Source organism: Microtus pennsylvanicus, chromosome 9, assembly GCF_037038515.1.
Source record: "Microtus pennsylvanicus isolate mMicPen1 chromosome 9, mMicPen1.hap1, whole genome shotgun sequence".
NCBI lineage: Eukaryota > Metazoa > Chordata > Mammalia > Rodentia > Cricetidae > Microtus > Microtus pennsylvanicus.
Genome location: NC_134587.1, coordinates 7050967 through 7066576, shown reverse-complemented (window position 1 = coordinate 7066576; position 15610 = coordinate 7050967). Strand labels below are relative to the sequence as shown.

Here is a 15610-nt window from a genome sequence, read left to right as displayed (position 1 = left end):
GGCAGCCTATCTGGAGTCCTAAGGGTAGAGCCACAGGCCTCCTATTTTGTATATGTTACTGTGTTTTCCTGAATTAAGCATTCTAGCCTCCCCCAGCCTAGCTGAGGAGAGACGTCAAAACAGAGGTTCCTCCCTAGCTCCCTGCAGAAGACACTCAAATATTTCTTGAGCCAAGTATGTGTTCACAGTGACGTCTGCTTCTCATTTGAACAAGACTGTGTTGCTTTCAACCATTGGATGATCTGAGTTTTCAAGGCAGGAATCCTGAGGGATGTCCTCATCACCTGTCTGTCCTTCCTTCCTTAGGCCTCTGATGATGAGTCCTACATCAGCGACGTGAGTGACAACATATCTGAAGACAACACCAGTGTCGCCGACAATATTTCTCGGCAAAGTAGGCATCGTTTGAGCGTCCAGGTTGTTCTCTCTGCATGCCAGATTACAACCCCGGTTGAATTGCTAGCCAGGCATTCCCTTCTTCTGCTCACCAATTGTCCCCCTTCAGTTAGTTATCGATAGCTTTTCTGTCGCATAATCTGTCAGGGTGTGCGACTGTGGAATCTGTGACGTATGTGGTTAAGTAGAGAAGACGTACATCTTGTTCAGACACAAATGTCAAGTCCCTCTCGTTAAAATATGCACGCGCACACGCAGAGAGAGAAAGGGAGAGAGAGAGGAAGGGAGGGAGGGAAAGGGAGAGAGAGAGAGCACTCTTTTTAAATATTTGAGTATATTTAAAACTTTGTTTAAAACGTACTCTGATGTCTTGCATGTTGTTCTCAACTTCATATAGAAATGATCCTATGTATTAAGGAGGCTGTGATTAGATTATTACAGTCAGAATTTTCCACTCTGATTTTATGAACCAGAGAGGGGACACATCACTCACTGTCCTTCTTCCTCTCCCAGTCCTGAATGGGGAGCTCACAGGAGGTGCCTTCAGGAATGGCCGCCGCACGTGCCTGCCTGCTCCTTGCCCTGACACCAGTAACATTAACCTGTGGAATATCTTGAGAAACAACATTGGCAAAGACCTGTCGAAGGTCTCCATGCCCGTGGAGCTCAACGAGCCACTCAACACTCTGCAGCACCTCTGTGAAGAACTGGAGTATAGCGAGCTCCTGGACAAGGCCTCGGAGACCGACGACCCCTATGAGAGGATGGTAAGGAAGGGCAGGACCTGAGCGAGGCCACAGCCGTTGTGTAGACGACTTTTCTGTTTGTATAACGTCCTCACGGCATAGGTGTTAGCCAAGGTTTGGTCTGCAGAACCAAGCATGGGCAGAAAATTCTAGATCTTCTTATTGGAGGCTACTCATGTGAGTTCTTCATGACCTAGACTCCCACAGTGGTCTCAGCCCTTGGCATTGCCATGTGGAGTCATTCATGGCTTCCTGGGATAGATGCATGTTGACCTTGAGTTGCAGGTCGGGGACACCTGCTGACCTAGAGTGCCCCCTAAATGTTAGCAAAGAGATTAAAACCGCCTGCGAGGGTATAAGCATGCTGAGCCTGGATCTGTCAGCTAGTCCTGTGGGCCAGGAATGTAGTTCTAAGAAAGCAACTTGCTCTTGGTACTTTGTCCTCTACTCCTAAGGCTGGAAAACTTGACCTCTGCTCTATCCAGCACCAGCAGCCATACCTTCCCGCCTGTGGGGCTAAGAGTGTGCCCAGGACATGGTTCCCAAACTGGCTTCCAGAACCTTTGACATCAATCTGTGATAGTCAGGAAATTGTGTGGACACATGAGTGAAGAGCGCTTGACTCAGATGTCGGACACTTCTCATCGGGGTGGTTTGACTTATCCTTACCTGTGTATTCATGAAGATTCAAGTAATTGAAAACATGCGTGGCGTCAATTCGCCCCCCTCAACATGGAGTGTGTGCAGTCTGTAGGGGTAGAGACAAACGCACCTGATGTCTTCACAGGTTCTCGTTGCTGCGTTTGCCGTCTCAGGGTACTGCTCCACCTACTTCAGAGCAGGAAGCAAACCGTTCAACCCTGTCCTGGGGGAGACCTACGAATGCATAAGAGAAGATAAGGGGTTCCGGTTCTTCTCAGAACAAGTAAGTGAGGTTGCCGTCCATGTTAAAGAGACGGTTTGGTGAAGAGAAGAAAAAAAAAAGAACTTTAATAACTGTGCATTTGGAACAGGCTGTCTTATCAGTTAAGAGAAAAATTATGTCATTTAACTGCCTCCTCACCCACACTGTGTGTGTGTAAGACCTCTGTGTTTACTTAGTATTTTAGATGAATTTATTATTAGAATGAATACTCTAGTTTTCACTGGGGGGGCAGAGTGATTTTATTTTTTTGAAACAGTATTGTTGGTGGATCTAGGTGTGGTGGTGCATGCTTGTAACCGCAGCACTGGGTGGAGGCAGCAGGATCGGGAGTTCAAGGCTTGGCTTAACAATGCTGTAAATTTGAAGCCAGTCTGAGATACTTGAGAACTTGTCTCAAAAAACAAAAAATACCATTTAAAGAAGTTGGAATAATAGCATCATTCTCTTCTCTCTCTCTCTCTCTCTCTCTCTCTCTCTCTCTCTCTCTCTCTCTCTCTCCCTTTCTCTCTCTCTCTTCCTCTCTCTCTCACCAGGTTAGCCATCATCCACCCATTTCTGCCTGCCACTGTGAATCAAAGAACTTTGTGTTCTGGCAAGGTTTGTATTTCAACTACAATTGAAAGTCAAATGTATAAGACCTGTGGACAGTTTCTAGCAACAGAATGCACACTGCTCAGTTTGATTTCTGTCTTGAGAACTCAGAGACTATTACTCAATGTTGGCAGGAATCGTCTTGAGAAATTAAATTTTCCAGTTTAATATGAAGCCATGTTGTCTTGGAAGTGAGATGCTGGGTCTTCGGAATATCAGCTCCGTGCTTCCTATTCCAGCCTGGTTCACCTTATCTCGTCGTGCCTTCTGGGCCTCTATACTGTGGCGCTGGTGTCTGTTGCCCTCTTACTCTTGGAGCATGTGCAGAGATTTTAATCCCAAAGGAATGCTCCCTGGCACTCTGTCTAAACATCTGTCAACCTAATACATCCAGGAGCATGTGTAGAGTCAGCCGGCCGAGATGAGCAACGCTCAGCAAAACTATCTATACAGAACGGATACAGACTAGGTTTCTTTTAAGAATAACTATAGACAACCATTTCCTTAGGATTGACACTGTGTTAGTTCTTACAGGGAATCCAGAGATAATTTCAAGTGTATGAGAGCAGTGAGTCTTTTATATGCAAATATCTTGCACTGTTTATATAAGGACAGAAGCTTCTGCACCCTGTGGTGTCACACATAGAAGATCTGAAACAGCTCTTCCCCCAAGCAGTAACAGTTTAAACACTAAAGTGATTCATGGTCTTTTGACTCTTCAGAGTTCAGGCTTTGCAATGAAGCCTCTCCTAATTAAGGTCCATTGTTGGGGTACAGTTTTACAGTGTTACCTAAAATAAAGCTTCAACAGCCCCCCCACCCAGGAGAAAAGGATGCATTTCCTGGCTTGGCTATTAAGTGTAAAATATTTCTTTGCATGTGGAAGGTGTTTCATTGCTCACAGGAAGCATTACCTGAACTTAAGCACACAATGACAGATATTGTAACTGAACTTTATGGCAAAATAAGAAAATAAATTAATTCTTGGTTATACCCCAAGAGTCAGAAGTTGTATGAAAATAACCCTAAGCTCCCTTAGTTTATACAGATGGGACCAGGTGCTTATTAGAGATTTGCAGGCAAATCTGAGTCTCCAAGTGAAATACATAAAGCCATTGAATAAGAGGAAGTGCTGGGCTTCGGGCTGTGTCTTAGCCAGTGCTTGGATGTGTTAGAAAGTGCTGGACTTCAGGCTATAGCGTAGCCAGTGTAGAGATGTGTTCATTAAGTTCATCCCACGGGCTCATAAATCTTCGCTATCTCTATGTAAAGATTTTAGTTTACTTTTTTATCCTTTTATCCCAAGTTCTCCTTCACACAGGGGAGATGTGTTGTAAGTCAGTGGTATTTCCCATACCACAGTTACTTTTACATATACTTCGGGCTTGATATATATGGTGACTATTTTTATCATTTAGTTGAAACTTAGTGTTTATTATTGTCTGGGGATTAAAGCACCATAGGGTCTGTGTTCATATGCGTATATGAGTGCCTCCCACATGTACATATTTTATTCTGGCTTCTGGAATTTGTTCCGTTAAATGGAAACAAACGGGGAACATGATTGTGGAGAAATAATAAGCAATGAGTCTGGGAAGAATCACAGTCTTTTCACCTTGGCTGTCCTCAGGTCCTTGTAATATTAGATAGCAGTACAGTATCTGCTAGAATTGCAAAAAAGAAAAATGCTTTGTAAAATACAGTACCACTATTAGTTTTTACAGAACCGATCAGACATGGAGCATTGTATTTTTGTCCTCTCGTTATCTCATTTAGATATCAGATGGAAAAATAAGTTCTGGGGGAAGTCGATGGAGATCCTGCCGGTTGGAACCCTGAATGTTACGCTTCCAAAGTAGGTTGCCCTCCTCCCCTCTCAGGCTTCTGCTCTCCCAGAACAAGTGGGTACGCGGGAAGGTCCAAAGGGTCCATTTCCCTGGATGCCCATAGTCTCTGTTACCTTCAGCATGATATTTTCAGTATGGACTCCCACAAGGACGAATAACCTTAGCCTGTGTGCAGCAGCTTCCTGCTTCTGTCCCGGCCTCCTCCTGATCAGCCCAGAGCTGCCATGTTCTCGCCAACATATTAATCTACGCTTTTGTTAGCAAGCTCACCCTTTATCCGTTTCTTTTCTATCCTGTTTATAACTTTACCTGTATATCTATCTTGCTTAGATAAAGGATCTATCTTAAATTTCTAAGTTATTTAGAAAAAAAGTAATGATGGAATCCTTTTATACCATAGTCTATATAAAAAGACTTAGAAGAGATAAACTATAAATATTTTTAAATTGCTTGGTTTGTGTTGAGGACAAAGATATGAGTTTGTTGTTTATGGCTTGTCTGGTTGATTTGGGTTTCATCTATTTGGATGGTAGGATGTGCTGGGGTGGGGAGCTAAAGAGATGGCTCGGTATATAAAAAGCACTTCAGCACAAATAGGAGGACCTGAGTTCGAATCCCCAGAAGCCATATACCTAGCATGAGTGTCTGTGATCCAGCACGGCTGTGGGAAGACAGGAGGTGGAGACGGGAGAATCCTCAGAAAACACAGGCCAGCCACCCTGCAGTATGCAGCAGAGAAACAGCAGAGTGAGCCCGTCTCTAAGTGGAAGGCAAAGACCAAAACATAAGGCTACCCTCCACACGCATGCATACACACACACACACACACACACACACACACACGTACACACGTACACGAATGCACACATGTGCATACCCAGCCAGCTGATGAATTGGATATGGGGAAAGGCAAGATGAAAGAGATAAACATCCAATGAGTGAAAAGTCATGAGGATATCGTCTTCCCTGGTGTCTCTAATACCCGTATCATACCAGCTGGGCCTGAGAAGTATTTTATTTCATTATGAAATATAACTGTACTTGAAAATATACATAATGTATACACTTCCGTCTGATTTGTGCCCGTGCCATCCCAGTGCTTGGCAGAAATTCTGCACCTCATTCCCCAGAATATACACTGGATTTGTGCCCTAGATATGCTTGTTCGCCTTCTTGTCTTTTTCCTAAAGAATGGCTCCATCTTCCTAACTTTTATTATGACAATGTCATCTTCTTAGCTTTTATTATGACAGTGTACTGTGAGAGCATTCTGGGAGTAATTGTTCTCAAATGTGTATCTGATTACGCTTCTTTCCTCCAATCCGTCCACAAATACTCTCATCACCTGCTAGTAAATGTAGACCCTTTTGAAGGTCACCAAGTGCCTTCCCTGCCCTCCTCGTGATCTGGAGCACACCATTGGCAGGGCCCCAGATACCAGGTTCTCTTGGCCCTTGTGTCTTATAGATACACCCCCCCCATACACTGTGCCCACCTCCACACTACAAACCACAAGCCTCATCTGGTGTCTCTCGCTTGATAATCACTCCGTGTTCCTGCAAAGCTGGGGATGACCCCCACTTCTGTCCTCGTATGCTTTGCTCATTTGTAGATAGTAACCTTCATGATACTTGACTGTTCTGAGTATTTGCTTACATGTCACTATGCCCCTAGCATACTCTTAGCCCCAGAGGGCCACTAAAGAAGCATTGTTGAACTTAGCGGCTTTAGGTCCCTAGAGAACACGTCATTATCCCTTAAGTAAAGGGGTCATGTCATGCATATTTATGACTGCACAGTAGTTTTTAAGGAATGAGGGGAAGTGAGGGGAAAGGAAGTTTTACCCAAAGACTATTCTCACTTGTAGGAACAGTAACATATCTGTGTCCACTGCTTTTGATCAGTGCTGTGTCCTCTGTAGGTATGGAGATTACTATGTGTGGAACAAAGTCACCACGTGTATACACAACATCCTCAGTGGGAGAAGATGGATCGAGCATTATGGAGAAGTAACCATTAGAAATACCAAAAGCAGTGTTTGCCTCTGCAAACTCACGTTTGTTAAGGTAAGAAGCGCCATAGAACAAGAGAGGAAGGACCATATGGAATGCTTCCCAAGGAAGAAATTGAAGGAGATATGCCCTGTGCCATGTCTGAGGGCATTTTAGAGAAGAAATTAAAGGAGATGTGCCCTGTGTCATGTCTTAGGGCATTTTAGAGAAGAAATTGAAGGAGATATGCCCTGTGCCATGTCTTAGGGCATTTTAGAGAAGAAATTGAAGGAGATATGCCCTGTGTCATGTCTTAGGGCATTTTAGAGAAGAAATTGAAGGAGATATGCCCTGTGCCATGTCTTAGGGCATTTTAGAGAAGAAATTGAAGGAGATATGCCCTGTGTCATGTCTTAGGGCATTTTAGAGAAGAAATTGAAGGAGATATGCCCTGTGTCATGTCTTAGGGCATTTTAGAGAAGAAATTGAAGGAGATATGCCCTGTGCCATGTCTTAGGGCATTTTAGAGAAGAAATTGAAGGAGATATGCCCTGTGTCATGTCTTAGGGCATTTTAGAGAAGAAATTGAAGGAGATATGCCCTGTGCCATGTCTTAGGGCATTTTAGAGAAGAAATTGAAGGAGATATGCCCTGTGTCATGTCTTAGGGCATTTTAGAGAAGAAATTGAAGGAGATATGCCCTGTGTCATGTCTTAGGGCATTTTAGAGAAGAAATTGAAGGAGATATGCCCTGTGCCATGTCTTAGGGCATTTTAGAGAAGAAATTGAAGGAGATATGCCCTGTGTCATGTCTTAGGGCATTTTAGAGAAGAAATTGAAGGAGATATGCCCTGTGCCATGTCTTAGGGCATTTTAGAGAAGAAATTGAAGGAGATATGCCCTGTGTCATGTCTTAGGGCATTTTAGAGAAGAAATTGAAGGAGATATGCCCTGTGTCATGTCTTAGGGCATTTTAGAGAAGAAAGCACGATTGCGTGAGGAATCTAAACTTCTGGATTTGTGGAGGTCAGAAATACCATGTCAAAGGAGAAATAAGTTTATTTTTAAGGAATCATGTTTTTACATAGCCAACAAGGACACTGAGTAAAATTCTAGAACGCATTTCATTTCTATACCGAGTTCTCTAGTTTCTGTTAGTGCCTGATTACAATGTAAATACATTTATGTGATCGTATGTGGGGTTCTGATACTAATGCAGGTGTCAGTTCTTGAAAACATTGAGCAGAGCCATGGAGATGGTAGCCACAGTCACTCCAAACTTATCTAACCCTGCTCTGTAGCAATCCAGACTGGGCCAGGAGAAAGTACTGCTTTTGTTTACTGAGAAAAGGTTGTGGATAGAAATGCCCTTGGAGCACCGTTTCCCCGAGTAACGCTGGTCTGAAGGAGAAATACAACACAGACCACACACACACACACACACACCATGTTGAACTACCTTACAGCATTTGACAATTCTTTTGATATCATGTCCACCTCAAGTTCATTAAGATCCGTGAGCCAAGGGAGAGAATCTAAAGACAAAATCACTAGCCTGTGAGTTAATATTGGGTTCTTTAGCTACCAAATGGCCTGGAGCTAGAGACTGACATGCTATCATGCTGTGGCATGGAGCAGAAGTGTGTGTTGGTACTAGGAACCAAATCCAGGGCCTTGCCTGTGGTAAGCCAGTGCTCAGACTACCCCCTGCTTAGAAACTATTCTAACCAGTTCCTGTGGCACTGCACTAATCCCAGCACGCGCATGCGACTCTGAGGTAGCAGGACTGTGAGTTTTGTGCCAACCTGGGCTACACGGGAAGTTCCAAGCCAACTTAAACTACGTTAAGTAGTTTAAGTGAGACGCTGTTGAGATAGAAAAGCAAGAAAAGCCACCTTCCCTGAGCGTGCAATGTGCTGAGCTGTTTTCCAATGGAAAGAACTGTTTGCATACGGGAAGGGCAGGTTGGTGTTACTAAAGCGCTGGGGGTTGCTTGTTTCCCAGGTGAATTACTGGAACTCCAACGTGAATGAAGTCCAGGGCGTGGTGATAGACCAGGAAGGGAAGGTGGTGCACCGGCTCTTTGGGAAGTGGCATGAAGGACTCTACTGTGGGGTGGCCCCCTCTGCCAAGTGCATCTGGAGACCAGGTGAGCTGGCCTGAGCTTCTGGGTCAGGAGGCGGGGCAACGGAAGGGAGGGAGCAGAGGGCGGGCCATGCATTTGCCTTGCATTTCCTGTTGATAGTGAAATCTAACATGTAAATGCTCAAGGCCCTCGCCGTTATATTTACACCCAACAAATAAATTATATGTAAAATCCACCATTTGATACTTGGTAATTAACAAATGGACCAAATCATTGCCATGCCATAAACTGACCTGTTCAAATCTGCCACGGGAAATTAATTTAAACATAATGCATACGTGCAAATGCTAGGTGTTCTAAACAAAGAGTTTAAATAATTGAAACACATAAGCAAGACCTTGTTCATCTTGTTTACTTTTTAAATAAAACAAAGGAAATATAGTATCTGTAACCCTAAATTCAGTAACTTGCCACGGTAAGTGAGCTTTTTTACATAGGCAGAAAAGCTGCCACGTGCTGGCGCTTCACCAAAGACATCAGCACAGCCAGGCGCTACATTAGCATGTAAAGGAAAATAAAGTGTAAGTGGCCAAAAAATTCTCCATGTGACATCTATTTCCATTGGAATTTATTAGGTGCTCTCCAACTTTTAAAAATAGTTTTTGGTTTCCTAAGCCACTGTTTTAAATGTTTATAAATTTCCTGATAGTGCCGGGCATGGGGGCACATGCTTTTAATCCCAACATTCAAGAGGCAGAGGCAGGTGGATTTCTGTGAGTTGTGAGTTTCAGGACATCCAGAGCTGTACAGAGAAACCCTGTCTCAAAAAAACAAAAACAGAATAAAAGAAAATTCCTGCAGGTAGAGTGGCTAGTTCATCTGTTGTTAGTAACTACTTACTGAGTATTGGCGGTGCACCAGCCTTGCTCTAGGAGGCTGGACTACTTCATCAAGCAAAGCAAACACAGATTCCATCTTAGAATGCACTGATAAGCATGAATATGAGGTTGGGGTGTAAAGCAGTGGTGGTGCACTTCCTAGCATAAGTGAGGTTCTGGGTACCAAGCGTCTTACTCACTGCCTGGGGCGATGGTGGATGTCTGTGGTCCTCACACGTGGTACCCTGAAATAGGAGGGTTGCTAGAACTCAGGAGTTCACGATCAGCCTGGCCAGCAAGGTGAGCTGTTAGGAAAAAGAAGGGTGGAAGGGAAAGTAAGGCGGGCGGGTGGGTTGCTGGAGGGATGGGTTGGTGGGTGGGTCAGGGGGTGGGTGGATGGATGGATGGCTCTCAGGGCTGGCAAGAGAGCAGCAGGTTAAAGGTGCTCGCCCCCAAACCTAACAGCCTGAGTTGAGTCCTACAAATTGTCTTTTGTCCTCTGACCTCTACACACTTGCTATAGCTCAAAATGTGTGTGTGTGTCTGTCTGTCTGTCTGCCTGCGTGTGTGTGTGTGTTTGTGTAAATTGTTAGGATGGAATAAAATGAAAGGGCTCTGAAGAAGGTCCCTCCTGCCAAGACTGAGTTCAACCCCTGAAATCCACATGGTAGTAAAAGAAATCACTGGGGCTGGAGAGATGACTCAACGGTTAAGAGTACTTGCTGCTTCTCCAGAGGACTGGGATCATTCCCAGTATCCATGGGGGGTTGCTCACAACTGCCTGCACTGTCTACACCTCCAACCTCAAGGGTTCCCACATTCTCTTCTGGACTCTATGGGTATCTGCACACACGCATCATATTTCCCTGAGACACCCTTACATAAAAAAAAAAATAAGGTTTGATGAGAACAGACAAAACTGAGCCAAAGAAAAAAGCCAAGAATAGGTGTTTCTCTCCTCTCTCTCTCTGTCTCTGTCTCTGTCTGTCTGTCTGTCTGTCTGTCTCTCTCTCTCTCTCTCTCACACACACACAAAACAACAAATTTAAAAAAAACTTTTAAATGTTTTAAACAATTACTAATAAAACTACTAATAAAATTTCCGTCTGCATCTTTTAAATGAGGAAGTCCATGAGAGGGGCTCCTCGTGAAATTTCGACGTTGGTATTAACTAACCTGGTCTTTAGTTACCTAACTGAATATGTGAGAGGAAAATTCTGTGTTCGGCCAACAAAGACTATTAATGTAATGCAAGGTTTTATTTAAAGGCAGGGTTTTATTAAATGTGTTAATCTCTCAATTCTGACAGTCAATATAAACTGTCTCACCTAGCAAATTAGCAACAGTTCAATTACTCAAAAGGAAACCATGATGTTGTGTTCATGAGTTATAAGCCCGTTTGGAAGCTGGGCTCATGTTAAGTGCTCTTCCTGATGAGTGGAGTGGGCTCCTCCCCTTGCCGCCTGCCTCCCACACTCAGAGCTGCTCTCTGCCTCTCTCCAGGTTCCCTGCCAACCAACTATGAGCTGTACTACGGCTTCACGAGGTTCGCTGTGGAGCTCAACGAGTTGGATCCTGTGCTGAAGGACCTCCTTCCTCCCACGGATGCCCGATTTCGGCCAGATCAAAGGTCAGGGTCGCCGTAGGGTTTCTGCTCCATTCTAGATGACATCATGGGTGTCAGAGGTCATTGGGACTCCTCTCTCCATCGCTTGTTCGCTCTTCATGCATTCTTTCATCCCCGTATTCACTCAGAAATACCCAAGTTCTTACCCTGGGCAAAATGGCATTTGTAGGGACGTTGTAACAGAAACTTACTGGACAGTGGCCGGAACCTTCTGTTCAGTTACCAAATGTCTGAACACACAGCTGGTCACTAGCGAATCGTGCCTTGCCCTATGGTTTTGACCTCCTTACACACACTGCCCTGTAACATGGAGTGTCCTTGGAGTGACAGGAATACCTGGAGTGACCTGACTGAAACTTAGTCCCATACCTTAGTCCCAGAGGCTGTGGGATTGTACTCAAACTTCCGAATTCGTCACTTTTTGTTCTTTTTATGTGATCATGATGTCCACTTCTACAGAATTCATTTCCCCAAATTTCTCTATGTCACCTGCATTCCATCACACAGCGGTTCTCTGTTTCCCATGTACGTGTGGAGGTTTTTTTCCCCTCCTAAAATGTTATGGTATGACTTTTACTTCATTCTATTCTACATATGATTCTCCACTAAAAATTGCAGTTTATGATCCTCCCAGAATGTGTGTCTCACTGATTAACATTTAATTTCATCAATTAACCCTGTGCAACATATATTGTATATGCCTACTCTCCTTTGCCCTTGTTTTGAAATGTAAGGGTGTGTGTGTGTGTGTGTGTGTGTGTGTGTGTGTGTGTGTGCTGGTGGCAGTCCATCCGAGGGCCTTGTGTATGTTTAGCAAGCTCCTGTCCACATGCCAGCCACACATGTAAACATTCACAGATCATCACTGGGTCCGTGTTCACCTTCTCAGTTGTGTCTCAGGATACCTTCTTTTTCATACCTGATGTTCCCCAGTAAAAGAGGAAAGCTCTTGCCTCTCAGTCTGTCTCTGAATAGAGAACAGCCGGTCACCATCCAGCACCCACAGCCTTGAACAAACACATTTGGCACTAGGATGCACAAAGAAGAAACCAGCCTGTGACTTCATGTGGCTCTTACCCTGGACTGTCATTCTCCAGAGAACCATCTGAAGTTGTAGAACTCTAGACAACACAGAGAAGTGTTCAGTGCCAAACCACTCGCCTGCCCCCTTATCATACCACTGTGGTCCTGAATGTAGTGATCCAATCCACACGTCTGGAAACTATTTTAATTGGTGGACAGACTGGACATATGGCCTGGGACAGGGTGAAGGGGCAGCAGCAATGTCCCTGTGGTTCAGGATGTCATGTTCTCAGCAGGTAATTCTACGCCAGTATTTTTTCTTCTAAAAGATGCTAACATTGGGATATCAACTGTATTCCTCTTAGATTTCTGGAAGAGGGAAACTTAGAAGCCGCAGCCGCAGAGAAACAAAGAGTTGAGGAACTCCAAAGATCCCGAAGACGGTACATGGAGGAAAACAACCTTGAACATATACCAAAATTTTTTAAGTAAGTCAGCCGTTCCCACAGCAAGTTCATGTTTTACTAAAAATTTGTAACAGACCATGAGAAAAAGAGGGTTGCAGCACATCCAAGGACTTAAACTGATTTGGGTAACTTTACGCTGGACAGGGAAATGCTGAATCGGATCTTGTGTGTGTAAAAGTTAGTTGCCGTAACAGACAGTTCTTCTCGGTGGGTCCTTTCTCTCTGTGGGCAGAGAGATAGAGAGGAACTCACCAAAGGGCATTGTTCCCTCATCAGGACCCTTTGGAGTGGCAGCACAGTGTTCCCTCTCCTCAGGCAGCAGTGGTTGGGATTCTACCCCCAAGGGCACCGTGACTTCATTAGGATTTAATTTTATTTCTGTAACATGGAGCTTGTTTCTGCTCATATTTAGCCTCACTGTGGCAGGATCAAAGAGGATTGCTACAGGATTATTTAAAGGATTATATAGACATCATGGAGATGACTGTAGTTTCCAGATCCATCGTCAGTCATCTTCCTGAGCATGCGCAGAAAAGCTCAGGGCAACACCCTCCCCATTAGAGCTGTCATCTCATGATCATCCTGTGGCGGAAGTGCAGACTTGCCATTCAGAGGTCTGCAGTGTGCCCTTCGGGGCTGCAGTGTGCATTCAGGGCTGCAGTATGCTCTTCAGAGCTGCAGTGTGCCCTAGGTCTGCAGTGTGCATTCAGGGCTGCAGTATGCTCTTCAGAGGTCTGCAGTGTACCCTTCGGGGCTGCAGTGCATTCAGGGCTGCAGTATGCTCTTCAGAGCTGCAGTGTGCCCTAGGGCTGCAGTGTGCATTCAGGGTGGCAGTGTGCCTTTCAGGGCTGTAGTGTCCCCTAGGGCTGCAGTGTGCATTCAGGGCTGCAGTGTGCCCTTCAGGTCTGCAGTGTGCCCTTCAGGGCGGCAGTGTGCCCTAGGGCTGCAGTGTGCCCTTCAGGGCTGCAGTGTGCCCTTCAGGGCTGTAGTGTCCCCTAGGGCTGCAGTGTGCATTCAGGGCTACAGTGTGCCCTTCAGGTCTGGAGTGTGTCCTTCAGAGGTCTGCAGTGTGCCCTTCAGGTGGGCAGTGTGTATTCAGGTCTGCAGTGTGCCCTCAGGGCTGCAGTGTGACCTTCAGGGCTGCAGTGTGTATTCAGAGCTGCAGTGTGACCTTCAGAGGTCTGTAGTGTGACCTTCAGAGCTGCAGTGTGCCCTTCAGACATGGGTATCATGAAGGCTTTTGCAACTTCTGATACTAAATCTAAAGATTTATGTAACTTAGATTTCTATAGTTCCTGGGAGGAAGCTCTTCCTTACAGTACTTACAGAGCCGTGTTTGGGCCTCCATGCTGTCTCTCCTTACCCAGAGGTAATTAGAGATAATTAGTTCCTGCCCTTCATCTTTTCCTTTTTGCTTTCATTTCAATCATTTAATGACAACAGTTTAGTTATTTCTGGCCAGACATTGCTAGCTTATCAATTGTTGGCAGATAGCACACTAACTATATTATATACTGTACTGTATATATTTTATATATGTGTGTGTGTGTGTGTGCATAATATATATATATGAGAGAGTTGAGTTCTCATCTGACCTTGATGTAATTTGTGTCTAATGTTGGTTTTCATATTTCCACAGAAAAGTAATTGATGCAAATCAAAGAGAAGCCTGGGTTTCTAATGACACCTACTGGGAGCTTCGGAAGGACCCTGGGTTTAGCAAAGTAGAGAGCCCTGTGCTGTGGTAAACTGGAGGCGTAGAGGTAGCTACCATACCACACTCCGGATGAATAAATAACTATGCACAATTACGTTTCTTATAGCTGCGCGTGGTTTCTGGGTCTACTGAAAACCTCCCATTTGCTTTTCTATTCATCTTTATAATGGATTTTCAAAAGTGCATTAGACAAGGCTCCTAACCACTTTTGGATCCTTTCTGTTTTGCTGCAACCATATTCCTTAAAAAAAAAAAATAAAACACAATTAAAAGAGAAAAGAAAAGAAAACCCATGCCCTCCTCGGAAAGCAGACTGAAAGAAGGGAGTATAAAATCCAAAGGCGGAAGAGTTGGTCAAGAAGATCACACTGTAACTGGTGCTTCACGCGGATCGGGGCATGTAAGATGATGGTACTGCTACATGTTTGGTCTGCTGGCTGAAAGCGTCATCCCCTACCTTAGAGCTCCTGGGCCGGAGCGGTCGGTTAGTTCAGACCCGAAGTGTTTTTCGATGTGGTGTGCTTGTACCAGCCTCGTCAAAATAGACGTGATGCTTCCGGAAACCCATCCCATCTTTACATTGTTCATGCCTTAAGAAATGCAAAGATGTACAATAAACCATTTTTTTAAAATGTGTGCTCCTAGGTGTATGTGAAGGACAGAATCCTGGGAAGGATTCACTTTCTCGGTCAGAACATTGATTCAGCTGATGTAAGAAGATTAAGTAAGGAAAAACCCATTTTCCTTTGTTGAGCGAGTTACCGTGTGGCGGATCTGAAGGGCAAGAGGGCTAAGGGATGGTCCTCGAAGGTCTCTGCATCCAGGTTGCTCTTTAAGTTCCCATCCGTGTCCAGATAGTAAACCATCCTTCCTGCGTCTGACCTCACAGTGTGTCCTGGCATTTGGCAATGCTGTATTTTATTCGGATACCTGTCATCAGTGTTAAAACTTCATTAGGAAGTAACAGACGTTCGCAGTTTCTGCCTGGGCTGGGTGGTACCATGAAGCACTGTTTTTGAGTGGCACACGAGGCCATACAGCACATCCCTGACTCGTGCCCACTCCTTGGCACGGTTCAGATTCCACAGAGAACAAAAGCTTATTTGCATTATGTAAATGGGTCCTATGCAAATCATCTTCCTTTTCTAAAGTCAAGCAAGTCCATATGATACATAGTTACATAGTAATCATCTACCTTGCTAAGGGCAGAAATAAAAAACTTGGCTAAAAAAAAATGTATCCATTCCAAAGGTGGGGGCGGGCAAGCTGTGTTTTGAATTCTTCAGGTTTTGTTTTTTCTCCACAGGTACACAGAA

At 44.6% G+C, this 15610-nt stretch overlaps 1 protein-coding gene across 10 annotated transcripts in view; it reads left to right on the top strand.

Moving 5' to 3' along the window:
* Nucleotides 1-14557, top strand: part of Osbpl6 (oxysterol binding protein like 6) — a 159305-nt gene extending 144748 nt beyond the window's left edge. For all 10 annotated transcript variants that reach the window (XM_075984812.1, XM_075984805.1, XM_075984804.1 and 7 more), the window contains 10 exons: nucleotides 307-394; nucleotides 910-1163; nucleotides 1930-2067; nucleotides 2601-2664; nucleotides 4435-4513; nucleotides 6427-6571; nucleotides 8501-8645; nucleotides 10964-11090; nucleotides 12476-12598; nucleotides 14217-14557. In XM_075984812.1, coding sequence (XP_075840927.1) covers nucleotides 307-394; nucleotides 910-1163; nucleotides 1930-2067; nucleotides 2601-2664; nucleotides 4435-4513; nucleotides 6427-6571; nucleotides 8501-8645; nucleotides 10964-11090; nucleotides 12476-12598; nucleotides 14217-14325 — 1272 coding nt within the window. In that variant the 3' untranslated portion in view covers nucleotides 14326-14557. The remainder of the gene's footprint in view (nucleotides 1-306; nucleotides 395-909; nucleotides 1164-1929; nucleotides 2068-2600; nucleotides 2665-4434; nucleotides 4514-6426; nucleotides 6572-8500; nucleotides 8646-10963; nucleotides 11091-12475; nucleotides 12599-14216) is intronic.
* Nucleotides 14558-15610: the final 1053 nt, after the last annotated feature.